Source organism: Coregonus lavaretus (assembly GCF_964263955.1).
Source record: "Coregonus lavaretus genome assembly, chromosome: 16".
Classification (NCBI taxonomy): domain Eukaryota; kingdom Metazoa; phylum Chordata; class Actinopteri; order Salmoniformes; family Salmonidae; genus Coregonus; species Coregonus lavaretus.
The window spans coordinates 36,497,420-36,511,426 of record NC_140003.1 but is presented as its reverse complement, the minus strand read 5'-3'; the positions used below and the strand labels follow the sequence as shown (position 1 = coordinate 36,511,426).

The following is a 14,007-nucleotide window of genomic DNA, read 5'->3' as shown; positions in this document are numbered from 1 at the left end:
TTATTTCGCGATTACAGAGTTACGCAGAAATGCGTCAAAACACTCTAGTGCGCAAAACAGGCGCACTGGAAAATACACGGCACACTGGGAAATATCCCGGCGATACAAAATACACGGAGCTCCACCGAGCTTCACTATCCTCCACAATAAACAATCACACACAAAGACAATGGGCAGAGGGAACACTTATACAGATACTGATGAGGGGCTATGAACCAGGTGTGTGTAATAAACAAGACAAAACAAATGGAATGATGAGATGCGGAACGGCAGTGGCTGGAAGGCCAGTGACGACGAACGCCGAAGCCTGCCCAAACAAGGAGAGGTGGCAGCTTCGGAGGGAGTCGTGACAGTCGCAGATGTAATCACAGGGTACAGTGAAATTCTTATACACAAGACTGTGTACATATCTGGCTGGGTTGGCAAAATCACTACCTATCCCATCGAGCCAAGCGGGGAGAGGCTACCCGTTCTCACAGTTCCAAGACCAGTCAGAAACATCCAGCTAACCCTACGCCAATGACGACGGTGGATCTCAAAACTTAACTTAAATCTGCGTTAAGTAGCAATGATATCCTTTTGCCACCGTCGTCTTACGTCAGATATATTGAACCAGTCATGATTATTCAACAAAACAATACATCATTTTCAAGAATCTTTCCAGATAATTTCTTAGTTACATGATTGTATAACTAGCAAAGGAGTTTTGAAGTTGAGGGTGCAGTATTTATGAAGTTTGGCAATGAGGACGAAAACTAGCATAGTTCAGCTAGCCAGCTAGTTTAGCCAGCTAGTTTAGCCGGGGAAAACCAGCTCGGGTCTAGTGCGCATGCTTTATTTTGGGTGATTTTTGTACTATGCTAATTACATTTCCGCGGGTGCGCGGATTTCGACTCTAGGGGGTTTTAATCAGGTTTCCATCCAACCTTTTTATACCAGTAAAGTACATGCCAGATAAAAAATTTCACAACATCATGGGAAAGCATGTAGTTTATTAGGCTACAGATAATAATAATTATGAGCTTCACAGGGTGGTGAAAGTGCACAGTGATGAGCTTGATGCTCCTTTTAATAAATACAGAGGGTCATATTCTGGTGACATGATGATCGATGTTTGGCTGCCGTTTGACAAATGAAATGATCTCGCATGATAATTTCATCATATAGGCAATACACCCACTGTATCTGCAAGTGGTTAGCTAGAGCGTGTGTGCCAATACCAGTCAGACCATGAGACATCCCGAAAATCAGTCTTCTCACAAAATTGTCTGTAGCATCCGAACGGTTTAGACTAAAAACTATTATGATCCCTCTATTGCAAAATGGTTTTCTAATGATCAATTAACCTTTTAAAATGATAAACTTGGATTAGCAAACACAATGTGCCATTGAAACACTGGACTGATGGTTGATTATAATGGGCCTCTGTACGCCTATGTAGATATTCCATAAAAAATTAGCCATTTCCAGCTACAATAGCCATTTACAACATTAACAATGTTTACACTGTATTTCTGATAAATGTGATGTTATTTTAATGGACAAAAAAAAAATAATTCTTTCGAAAACACTGAAATGTCTAAGTGACCCCAAACTTTTCAACGGTAGTGTATATATACATTTATATATATATACACAGTTGAAGTCGTAAGTTTACATACACTTAGTTTGGAGTCATTAAAACTTGTTTTTCGACCACTCCACAAATTTCTTGTTAACAAGCTCTAGTTTTGGCAAGTTGGTTAGGACATCTACTTTGTACATGACACAAGTAATTTTTCCAACAATTGTTTACAGACAGATTATTTCACTTATAATTCACTGTATCACAATTCCAGTGGGTCAGAAGTTTACATACACTAAGTTGACTGTGCCTTTAAACAGCTTGGGAAATTCCAGAAAATGATGTCATGGCTTTAGAAGCTTCTGATAGACTAATTGACATCATTTGAGTCAATTGGAGGTGTACCTGTGGATATATTTCAAGGCCTACCTTCAAACTCAGTGCCTCTTTGCTTGGCATCATGGGAAAATCCAAAGAAATCAGCCAAGACCTCAGAAAAAAAATTGTAGACCTCCACAAGTCTGGTTCATCCTTGGGAGCAATTTCCAAACACCTGAAAGTACCACGTTCATCTGTACAAACAATAGTACGCAAGTATAAACACCATGGGACCATGCAGCCGTCATACCGCTCAGGAAGGAGAAGCGTTATGTCTCCTAGAGATGAACGTACTTTGGTGCCAAAAGTGCAAATCAATCCCAGAACAACAGCAAAGGACCTTGTGAAGATGCTGAAGGAAACAGGTACAAAAGTATATATATCCACAGTAAAACAAGTCCTTAATCGGCATAACTTGAAAGGTCGCTCAGCAAGGAAGAAGCCACTGCTCCAAAACCGCCATAAAAAAGCCAGACTACGGTTTGCAACTGCACATGAGGACAAAGATCGTACTTTTTGGTAAAATGTCCTCTGTTCTGATGAAATAAAAATATAACTGTTTGGCCATAATGACCATCGTTATGTTTGGAGGTAAAAGGGGGGTCTTGCAAGCCGAAGAACACCATACCAACCATGAAGCACGGGGGGTGGCAGTATCATGCTGTGGGGGTGCTTGGCTGCAGGAGGACTGGTGCACTTCACAAAATAGATGGCATCATGAGGAAGGAGAATTATGTGGATATATTGAAGCAACATCTCAAGACATCAGTCAGGAAGTTAAAGCTTGGTCGCAAATGGGTCTTCCAAATGGACGACCCCAAGGACAACAAAGTCGAGGTATTGGAGTGGACATCACAAAGCACTGACCTCAATCCTATAGAAAATTTGTGGGCAGAACTTAAAAAGCGTGTGCGAGCGAGGCCTACAAACCTGACTCAGTTACACCAGCTCCCAGGAGGAATGGGCCAAAATTCAACCAACTTATTGTGGGAAGCTTGTGGAAGGCTACCAGAAACGTTTGACCCAAGTTAAAAAAGTGAAAGGCAATGCTACCAAATACTAATTGAGTGTATGTAAACTTCTGACCCACTGAGAATGTGATGAAATAAATAAAAGCTGAAATAAATCATTCTCTCTACTATTATTCTGACATTTCACATTCTTAAAATAAAGTGGTGATTCTAATTGACCTAAGACAGGGAATTCTTCCTAGGATTAAATGTCAGGGATTGTGAAAAACAGAGTTTAAATGTATTTGGCTAAGGTGTATGTAAACTTCCGACTTCAACTGTATATGTATATATATATTTTATTTTCCTTTATTTAACTAGGCAAGTCAGCTAAGAACAAATTCCTATTTACAATGACGGCCTATATATATATATATATATATACAGTGGGGAAAAAAATTATTTAGTCAGCCACCAATTGTGCAAGTTCTCCCACTTAAAAATATGAGAGGCCTGTAATTTTCATCATAGGTACACGTCAACTATGACAGACAAATCAAGATTTATTTTCTCCAGAAAATCACATTGTAGGATTTTTAATGAATTTATTTGCAAATTATGGTGGAAAATGAGTATTTGGTCACCTACAAACAAGCAAGATTTCTGGCTCTCACAGACCTGTAACTTCTTATTGAAGAGGCTCCTCTGTCCTCCACTCGTTACCTATATTAATGGCACCTGTTTGAACTTGTTATCCGTATAAAAGACACCTGTCCACAACCTCAAACAGTCACACTCCAAACTCCACTATGGCCAAGACCAAAGAGCTGTCAAAGGACACCAGAAACAAAATTGTAGACCTGCACCAGGCAGGGAAGACTGCATCTGCAATAGGTAAGCAGCTTGGTTTGAAGAAATCAACTGTGGGAGCAATTATTAGGAAATGGAAGACATACAAGACCACTGATAATCTCCCTCGATCTGGGGCTCCACGCAAGATCTCACCCCGTGGGGTCAAAATGATCACAAGAACGGTGAGCAAAAATCCCAGAACCACACGGGGGGACCTAGTGAATGACCTGCAGAGAGCTGGGACCAAAGTAACAAAGCCTACCATCAGTAACACACTACGCCGCCAGGGACTCAAATCCTGCAGTGCCAGACGTGTCCCCCTGCTTAAGCCAGTACATGTCCAGGCCCGTCTGAAGTTTGCTAGAGTGCATTTGGATGATCCAGAAGAGGATTGGGAGAATGTCATATGGTCAGATGAAACCAAAATAGAACTTTTTGGTAAAAACTCAACTCGTCGTGTTTGGAGGACAAAGAATGCTGAGTTGCATCCAAAGAACACCATACCTACTGTGAAGCATGGGGGTGGAAACATCATGCTTTGGGGCTGTTTTTCTGCAAAGGGACCAGGACGACTGATCCGTGTAAAGGAAAGAATGAATGGGGCCATGTATCATGAGATTTTGAGGGAAAACCTCCTTCTATCAGCAAGGGCATTGAAGATTAAACGTGGCTGGGTCTTTCAGCATGACAATGATCCCAAACACACCGCCCGGGCAACGAAGGAGTGGCTTCGTAAGAAGCATTTCAAGGTCCTGGAGTGGCCTAGCCAGTCTCCAGATCTCAACCCCATAGAAAATCTTTGGAGGGAGTTGAAAGTCCATGTTGCCCAGCGACAGCCCCAAAACATCACTGCTCTAGAGGAGATCTGCATGGAGGAATGGGCCAAAATACCAGCAACAGTGTGTGAAAACCTTGTGAAGACTTACAGAACACGTTTGACCTGTGTCATTGCCAACAAAGGGTATATAACAAAGTATTGAGAAACTTTTGTTATTGACCAAATACTTATTTTCCACCATAATTTGCAAATAAATTCATTAAAAATCCTACAATGTGATTTTCTTAATTTTTTTCTCAATTTGTCTGTCATAGTTGACGTGTACCTATGATGAAAATTACAGGCCTCTCTCATCTTTTTAAGTGGGAGAACTTGCACAATTGGTGGCTGACTAAATACTTTTTTTCCCCACTGTATATATATATATATACACATATATATATATATATATATATATATATATATATATATATATATATATATATATATATATATATATGTTTCCTGATCTTTCTTATATCTCTCAGATATAGGACAGACACTTCAGAACAAACTTCCTTTATATTTTTGGGGGACTATCTGTTGTTCCATGTAGTGAATACGTTATTCAATGTGTTTGTATGGGTTAATAGCAGTAAGGCAAAATGTTCATCAAATAACTGTTTGATACTACAATGGGTCTTAAAATTAATTTAGATATGATCTTCTTAAAACTGTTCCATATAGCTTAGTAGAACCCCCCCTCCACATTATCATAGGATGACTTGAGAGAATGATGATCTACACCAGACAGCGCATCTCAGTATCAGAAGTAAAAATACAGCCAGACTGGCATTCTACTGTGCCTTTCTAGACCTTATAAACTGTCCAGAGTAGACCCACAACTTATCCAAATGGAACAAAACATTCAAATCACAGGGCTTTTGCACCGTTATTCAAATGAGCTTTTTGAGCTGCATGTCTCATGTCTTCAATGTCCTTTCATGCGCAATGACGCACCTGGCCTCTCCGCTGCTTATCAGCTATTCCTATTTGTTCTTGTGGATTCAAATAAAAAATGTATGCAGCTTTGAATGATTTTATGTGTGGTATGATTGCTAGTTAGCCTATTGCAGATCTGGACAAATGATCCACCTAGACTAATTTACCAATCTAAAATGTTTTTGCTGACATGGGCTAATTGAGTGACTGCTGATGCACAACCAAATTTTCGGAATTGCATCTTGTGTATTCTATTATTCTAACTCTCAACAGTAAGTTGAGACCCCGATTGAGTTCCAAAAAATATAAAAATATTTGGTCCGTGGGCCAACAAAAGGGGGGCCTACGGCTCCCATCCCTGATCTAGAGCGTATAACCTTGCCCCAGTCCTTCTCTATATTGATCTGATAGCTATTTTCAAGGGTTATCTCTTCATCCGTGTCCTGTCATTGCAGTTGAGGAAATGGTTTTTGTAGTGTGATAGCATACTCTCCCAAATCTACCTCTACATTCATGGTTATTGCCGAGTTCAAGACAACTTAGAACTCTGAAACGCCAAGATTTCCTACTTGGAAACTTGTAGAAAGATGAGGTCTGAGTTTCCCATTTGAAATAATCAGAATCAAACAATAGGAAGCTCTACGCACAATAGAGCTTGCCAGTTTGTTCTCCTAAAAATCGTTCAGCCATTCCTATGGGTGAAATGAATGGGGAAAGAATGGGGTTTGGAGATAAATGCCAAAAATAAGGTCAGAGGTTAACCCAGGCTTAGGAGATCTTATACTTTTTGTTCTATGAGATTATATCAGTCAGTAAACATCACGTTTATTATGAAGCCTTTATGTGCTTTGTGTTCTTATTTTGATTACATAAATGCTTCAAAATTCATACCTTATTTTCGACGTTTATCCCCCAAAAAACAGGCATTTCCCCATAGGCTTTGGCCAACGAGCCATGCCGATATAAGCCTCCGTTAGTGCCTACAAAAAGACGCCATTAGTATTGCTCTCTGTAGTGACTCTGTTTGTCCTTTGCACCTCATCACAATATAGTGCAGGTACATGTCCAGTCATGTCCATTCTAGTGTGTGCATGTGTCCATTTGTTTTACTCCAACTATCCACAGTACATACAGCACTACTTTTGGAAGTGTTGTGTTAGTGATTTCCAGTAAAAAATATGGATACAGACCTGCTTTCTGGCTGCCTCAATGTGTCGAGGAAGAGAAGCACCAGTGTACCATAATGTATTTCACTGTAGTTTCCTGTGGGAAGGTTTCCCTCTGTTGGTTACAAGTGGTAGGCTACAACTAACCCCCTCTCAGGAAGGGATGACATCCCTATCAGCACCACCAGCCATAGTGATTGGGCGCATTCGAGCAAATCATTTTTGTCAAGTCGTCACCACCTTTTAAAGTGTCCTGCATTATGAGGATAAAAATTGTCCCACATGACCCTATATGTCGACTGCATGAACATGACAAAAATGTGATCAAAGGTAATGAAGTTTTGACTGCAGTCGACTGCAAGTTTCTGCAGTTGCTCTTCACCAACTTCATCTTGCAGCCATCGCCTGCATTGTGGGAGGCTTTCTTGTTAACCAATCATTAGGGTGTTTTTGTTTGACCCAAGCAAACATGACCAAAGACGTGACTGAAACAGGAACCAACTTTGCTGCAATTCATGTGTACAGTGGATAGTTACAAATGAATGTCACCAATATATATAAATATAAAATATAAACGCTACATGTAAAATGTTGGTCCCATGTTTCATGAGCTGAAATAAAAGATCCCAGAAATGTTCCATATGCACAAAAAGCTTATTTCTCTCAAATTGTGTGCACAAATTTGTTTACATCCCTGTTAGTGAGCATGTATCCTTTGCCAAGATAATCCATCCACCTGACGGGTGTGGCATATCAAGAAGCTGATTAAACAGCATGATCATTACACAGGTGCACCTTGTGCTGGGGACAATAAAAGGCCACTAAAATGTGCAGTTTTGTCACAGAACACAATGCCACAGATGTCTTAAGTTTTGAGGGAGCGTGCAATTGGCATGCTGACTGCAAGAATGTCCACCAGAGCTGTTGCCGGAGAATTGAATGTTCATTTCTCTACCATAAGATGCCTCCAATGACATTTTAGAGAATTTGGCAGTACGTCCAACTGGACTAAAAACTGCAGACCACGTGTAATCACGCCAGCCGAGGACCACATCCTGCTTCTTCACCTGCGGGATCGTCTGAGACTAGCCACCTGGACAGCTGATGAAACTGAGGAGCATTTCTGTCTGTAATAAAGCCTTTTAGTGAGGAAAAACTAATTCTGATTGGCTGGGCCTGACTTCCCAGTGGGTGGGCTTGGCTCCCAAGTGTGTGGGCCTATGCCCTCATAGGTCCACCCATGGCTGTACCCCTGCCCAGTCATGTGAAATCCATAGATTAGGGCCTAATGAATTCATTTCAATTGACACATTTCCTTATATGAACTGTAACTCAGTAAAATCTTGAAATTGTTGCATGTTGCATTTCTATTTTTGTTCAGTATAGATGGTACAATGATTCCCAACCCTATTCAGTGCTTGTTTTCTCACATAAACTGAAATTCAGCGAACAGTGTAGCATTCTAGCAACCAGGAAATGACAGAGCGATTTCCACTAGTTAACACAGCCACAAAGTCAGAACAGCTTTCACATTTTGACAACAGATGCGGCTCTGGCGGGAGAAATCAATGGGCGAATATCACAGCCAATCACAACATTGGCAGGTAAGTAATACTGTGAAACACTATCATTCCACTATTACTGCAGATATATTATGGACATTTTTTGAAATTATAATGCAAAAATTATTTTAAAAAATCCTGTGTGGAGCACCATTAAAGGGCCAAAGAGTTTGAAAAAATATTGCGATACTGGTATCGTCACAGCCCTAAACAACATATGTATTGACAATGTATATATACTGTATATGACCATAACAACATGTGTATTGACTATGTCTGCATATGACCAAACAACATGTGTATTGACTATGTCTGTATATGACCAAAACAACAGGTGTATTGACATAGTATATGACCAAAACAACATATGTAAAGAGGTCTACATGAGTGAACGTTGAGCCACCTGCCAACAAAAGCCTCAAACATTTCAGATCACACAGTGACAGAGGGTGACACTGCTGTCACATAAGGCATCAGCCAGTCATAGGCCATGAGTCTGTGAGTCTGTATGTCCGTCCATCCCTCAGCCACAGTGTAAAGCAGTTGGCATCATAGTAGAAAAGATGATGTAGCTATGAGACCCACAAGCCATTAGTTCATTTAAATGTAAAACCATTATCTCTTCTTCACCACAGCCAGTATCCACCACCTCACCACTTCCAGTCCCCCCAGTTTGTATCCCCTAGTCCCCCAGGTTCAGCCTCCCTGGTCAGGGTCAGACCAGTCTAAAGGCCCCCAGGAAAGTAGAGTCTCCATCCAGAGAAATGTTGGCTGTAGAGCGAGGTATCAACAGCTCCACACTGTCCCCGACCTCCAGCTTCACTATACCTACAGAGAAGAGAGTTAACACACTCATATACGTACAGGGACGTACGCAAACACACACAAACATGCACACGTACGCACTCACCCCCTGTGTAGCAGGTGTTGTATGGGTAGACAGGGTTCATGTTCTGGATACAGCGGAACAGTGTGACATGCTGAGCTTCATCTCCCACAACGTTCCTCTTCTTCCTGTTCACCACATGACCCATGGCAAAGGTCCTGTCCATGTAGTACACCTGTATGAGGAGACAGACAGACACAGACAGACAGACAGACAGACAGACAGACAGACAGACAGACAGACAGACAGACACAGACAGACAGAGAGCGAGCGAGACAGAGAGTAGTTAGAGCCATGACCTATACAGAACATGTGCAGGAGAAGAAGATGAATGTTGTTGGACTTGTGAGCTATTGTAGTACACCTGGAGAGAGAGAAGGGGAGAGTTAGGTATTGTGAGCTGTTGTGTCTATGTAATAGCTCAGAGCTACTGTACCTTTATCCCATGTGATCTAGCACTAATATGATACACCAAGTTCTCTCCTGTAGACGACCAGTGCTCACCTGGCTGTAGACAAAGTAGTATCCCTCCTCTCTGACAAGAATGCTGTCACTCTCTGCCTCCAGGGCGGAGCCTCTCCTAAGCCCCTCCTGCCAGGGGATCCCTGTGTGAGGCTCCAACGCAAACTCTGCACAACACCAGAAACACAAACCATGCATGAACCAATCAAAACTCCATCGACCTCGACAAACAAACCATGCGTGAGTCGATCCAAACACGAACTACCTAGCATAGCCCAAGTCCCAGTCTGTATGTCCTTAAGTCAATTTAAGTATTTCTGGTAAAATTGTAATTCCTGGTTTACAGTACCTTTCTGGAATGTTTTCCTGTTGCTATCTGCCAGCATCTGTAGACAGGGTTGAGACACTAGAGGGTAGGACAGAGGGAGAGTTTAGCATTGATTCAAACTACCCAATAGTCCCCTCCATGTAGCCCAACTCTCACACTCTCACACACACACACACACACAGACACACACACACACACACACACACACACACACACACACACACACACACACATAATCAAACATGGTTTTCTTGTATACTGAGTATATCATGTACAATTATAATTACAACTGATTGAACAAACGTTTTTTAAACTTATCTTTGTGTTGTGGTTTTCATATCAGCCCTTTTGGGCTTCCAACCTCACATGGAAACACAGTTTTTACCAGTTTTTTTATCTGTACTGTTTTGTCTTTCACTTATTTTTTTTGGTGCAAAAAAATATTACAAAATATTAATACATAAAAAATAAACCTCACTGTGTACAAGATGAGTTATTTCTAGAGAGAGTGAGAACAAAAATGTTGCAGCTTGCCAGAAATAACTAAAGTGTACTTGTTTGAAGTTCAGTGTTCAACATTTTAAAGCAACAGCCCAATTGTGCACCATATAATCTAAAAACAGCACAGCATTGACAACGTGCTAATTCACCCTTCAACATGTCAAACAGATACAAATAGTCACAGAGAATAGTATTGGAAGTCTTGCCTGTGTTCTTAGGTCCTGTGCCCACACTCCTCTTCCTGATGAAGGACAGCCTAGTCTGGGGGTCAGTGGGGTGTGGAAGGGGCTGGGGGTCAGGGGTGTGTGGAGGGGGCTGGGGTTCAGGGGGGTGTGGAGGGTCTGAGCTGCTCCTCCTGGTTCTGGAGCTGCTGCTCATCTGCTGCAGTGTCTGGGTAATGCATCAGAAACAACTCCATCTCATACAGAGAGGGAAAAAAGTATTTGATCCCCTGCTGATTTTGTACGTTTGCCCACTGACAAAGAAATTATCAGTCTATAATTTTAATGGTAGGTTTATTTGAACAGTGAGAGACAGAATAACAACAACAAAATCTAGAAAAACACATGTCAAAAATGTTATAAATTGATTTGCATTTTAATGAGGGAAATAAGTATTTGACCCCCTCTCAATCAGAAAGATTTCTGGCTCCCAGGTGTCTTTTATACAGGTAACGAGCTGAGATTAGGAGCACACTCTTAAAGGGAGTGCTCCTAATCTCAGCTTGTTACCTGTATAAAAGACACCTGTCCACAGAAGCAATCAATCAATCAGATTCCAAACTCTCTACCGTAGCCAAGACCAAAGAGCTCTCCAAGGATGTCAGGGACAAGATTGTAGACCTACACAAGGCTGGAATGGGCTACAAGACTATCACCAAGCAGCATGGTGAGAAGGTGACAATGTGACAGGTTAAAGGACATATTCATAGCCTGTTATACACTAAAAAGTATTAGTAAGTTCATGGTATGTAAGGATCTTAAAATATCTAAGGTTAAAAAGATCATGCATTCAGTACTAGTTCATAGAGATTGATAAAATTCATAATTGTGTTAAAATCCGTCAAGTGTAAAAGGGTAAATATTGTAAGAGGAATCTGTAAACGTTATATTGACTACTTTATTTTGTGGTGCCTAATTTAAGGGTAAAAGTGTTAATCTGTGATCTACTAAATGCTCTTAATCTATGAGCCTGAGATCGATTGCTCTGGTCTCCACCCAACTTTCTGGGGAAATCGCAGTCTTTTTTCTCATTATACTAAAGTTTTCAGTGAGGAAACATAACTGCGTCACTCTCGTGATTATTTCTCCCCTTTTTCAGGTACGTTATTGATAAAACGAGATAATTTGAATGTAATAACTTGCTAACATGTCAAGAGAGTTTAAGGTATGTGTTAGTAACATCTTGAGTAAGTTAAGTTAAGTTGAAGGGAGTAATAGGTGCGTGTGTGAGTGAAACCTGCTTGGTTGCAGCGAAGAATAGCTTCGTACTGAGAGTAGCTGCCATTTTATGTTAATTGTGAATGAACATGTGCGCTGTTAATAATATATTTTGGGGTTATTTGTATAATGTGTTTCGAATACTTTGTTGACATGGTTGATAAATGTAGTTATGGGTTACTGAGCTAAAGCTACTTTGTGTTTGACAGTTATATTGAAACATTTGTATATGTTTTAGTGAATTACAGTTTATGCTGTTGTGACTTGAATAAGCTTTGTACCCTACAAAACTCTGGTTCCTGTAGATCTGTTGTTCTGTAAAATGTGGTATTTTTGTAAAAGGATTATACTAAAGTTTTCAGTGAGGAAACATAACTGCGTCACTCTCGTGATTATTTCACCCCTTTTTCAGGGGCGTAACAACAACAGTTGGTGCGATTATTCGCAAATGGAAGAAACACAAAATAACTGTCAATCTCCCTCGGCCTGGGGCTCCATGCAAGATCTCACCTCGTGGAGTTGCAATGATCAGTAGAACGGTGAGGAATCAGCCCAGAACTACACGGGAGGATCTTGTCAATGATCTCAAGGCAGCTGGGACCATAGTCACCAAGAAAACAATTGCCAGTCTCCAGACCTTAATCCCATAGAAAATCTGTGGAGGGAGCTGAAGGTTCGAGTTGCCAAACGTCAGCCTCGAAACCTTAATGACTTGGAGAAGATCTGCAAAGAGGAGTGGGAGAAAATCCCTCCTGAGATGTGTGCAAACCTGGTGTTCAACTACAAGAAACGTCTGACCTCTGTGATTGCCAACAAGGGTTTTGCCACCAAGTACTAAATCATGTTTTGCAGAGGGGTCAAATACTTATTTCCCTCATTAAAATGCAAATCAATTTATAACATTTTTTATATGCGTTTTTCTGGATTTTTGTTGTTGTTATTCTGTCTCTCATTGTTCAAATAAACCTACATTTAAAATTATAGACTGATCATTTCTTTGTCATTGGGCAAACGTACAAAATCAGCAGGGGATCAAATACTTTTTTCCCTCACTGTATCATACATTATTTACAGACTACAGATCAGTAGTGAACATGTAAACATTTTACCTCTTCGTGCCTGGCCTCTTGTTGCTCCTCTCTCCTGCGAAAGACTTCTGACCGGAGCCCCTCCACCTCAGCCCTGAGGGCCAGCAGGTGGAACAGAGATAGGGCTGAGAGAGACGATGAGGTAACCGCTGCCAGGGTCAGCAGCAGGACCGGCCAGGACAGCCTCCGACCGCCAGACTCCTGCCTAGGCACAGGGCCAACATCCTCAGAACTTGGACCTGCAGACACCATCACAGGGACCAGACAGCCTCCTCCGTAGTCACACAGACTGCATGACATGCCCTCTTAAGGGCTCTCCTCTTGGGATAGTAACGCTGGATCTTCAGTCTTTAGTCAATGTTTCTGGTATGTTCTGTTAAGTTCTAGTCTGTCTCCTGCTCTCTTAACTGTCTCGTCTCTCCAGACACTCCGTTGTCACTCCTTCTTAGCTTTTTCTGGACTTACTTTCTATGTACGACTCCTCTGTTAGTCCTTCCCTTACTTCCTCTTCTGTTTCTTCCAGGTCTTTCTTTCTCTCCTGTCTCAGTGACTGCACAGTCTGAACACCATGCTGGAATGGTGTATAAGGCAGGGTAGAGCAGCAGCCTCCCTCTTCTCTGTTCCGCTCGGTTAACCACAGTCAGAACTTCCTGCTCTGATGACGGCCAAGTCAAACCACCCTATCTTTTTATCCATCTCCGCTCTGTCCATCCTCCCCGCTCTAAACGACAAACTCTGTTTTCTCTCCGTCCACTTTAGTCTGAAAGGGCACAGCAGGGGAGACACATCTGATCAAGCTATAAAACAGATGTCAAATCATACTTAGTGTGGCACGGAAGAGGAAACGTAAGGATAGAAACATGATGACTCATATTTTGGTCTGAATAGACAGCTGATGACAGGATGGCTAACTAGAAAAGGAAGTGCAAAAATCTCCCCTTACATAAACCTATTTCTGTGAATGTGGAACCAGACCCTTTACAGAGAAACATATGTTGCTAAACATCACAGAAGAGAGAGATTAGCAGAACCTTGGGTTTATTCAGTTATTGCATGTTACTGTACAAAGAAT

At 41.3% G+C, this 14,007-nt stretch overlaps 1 protein-coding gene across 1 annotated transcript; it reads right to left on the bottom strand.

Moving 5' to 3' along the window:
* Positions 1–8,302: 8,302 nt before the first annotated feature.
* LOC311143507 (tumor necrosis factor ligand superfamily member 13B-like) lies at positions 8,303–13,513 on the bottom strand. The gene is made up of 6 exons (XM_084179333.1): positions 12,957–13,513; positions 10,615–10,798; positions 9,929–9,985; positions 9,622–9,746; positions 9,142–9,292; positions 8,303–9,059 (listed from the first exon to the last, which is right to left on the bottom strand). Exons 1-6 carry the CDS (start codon positions 13,233–13,235, stop codon positions 8,947–8,949), a joined length of 909 nt encoding a protein of 302 aa, XP_084035459.1. The 5' UTR covers positions 13,236–13,513; the 3' UTR covers positions 8,303–8,946.
* Between the last annotated feature and the right edge of the window lie 494 nt (positions 13,514–14,007).

Bases quoted from the DNA above. Each gene is read 5' to 3' on its own strand.
- LOC311143507 (XM_084179333.1), bottom strand. From the start codon at position 13,235: ATGTCATGCAGTCTGTGTGACTACGGAGGAGGCTGTCTGGTCCCTGTG. The intron at 10,799-12,956 runs GTAAAATGTTTA...TGCATTACCCAG, and splicing joins AAGAGGCCAGGCACGAAGAG to ACACTGCAGCAGATGAGCAG. The intron at 9,986-10,614 runs GCAAGACTTCCA...CCTACCCTCTAG, and splicing joins CACAGGACCTAAGAACACAG to TGTCTCAACCCTGTCTACAG.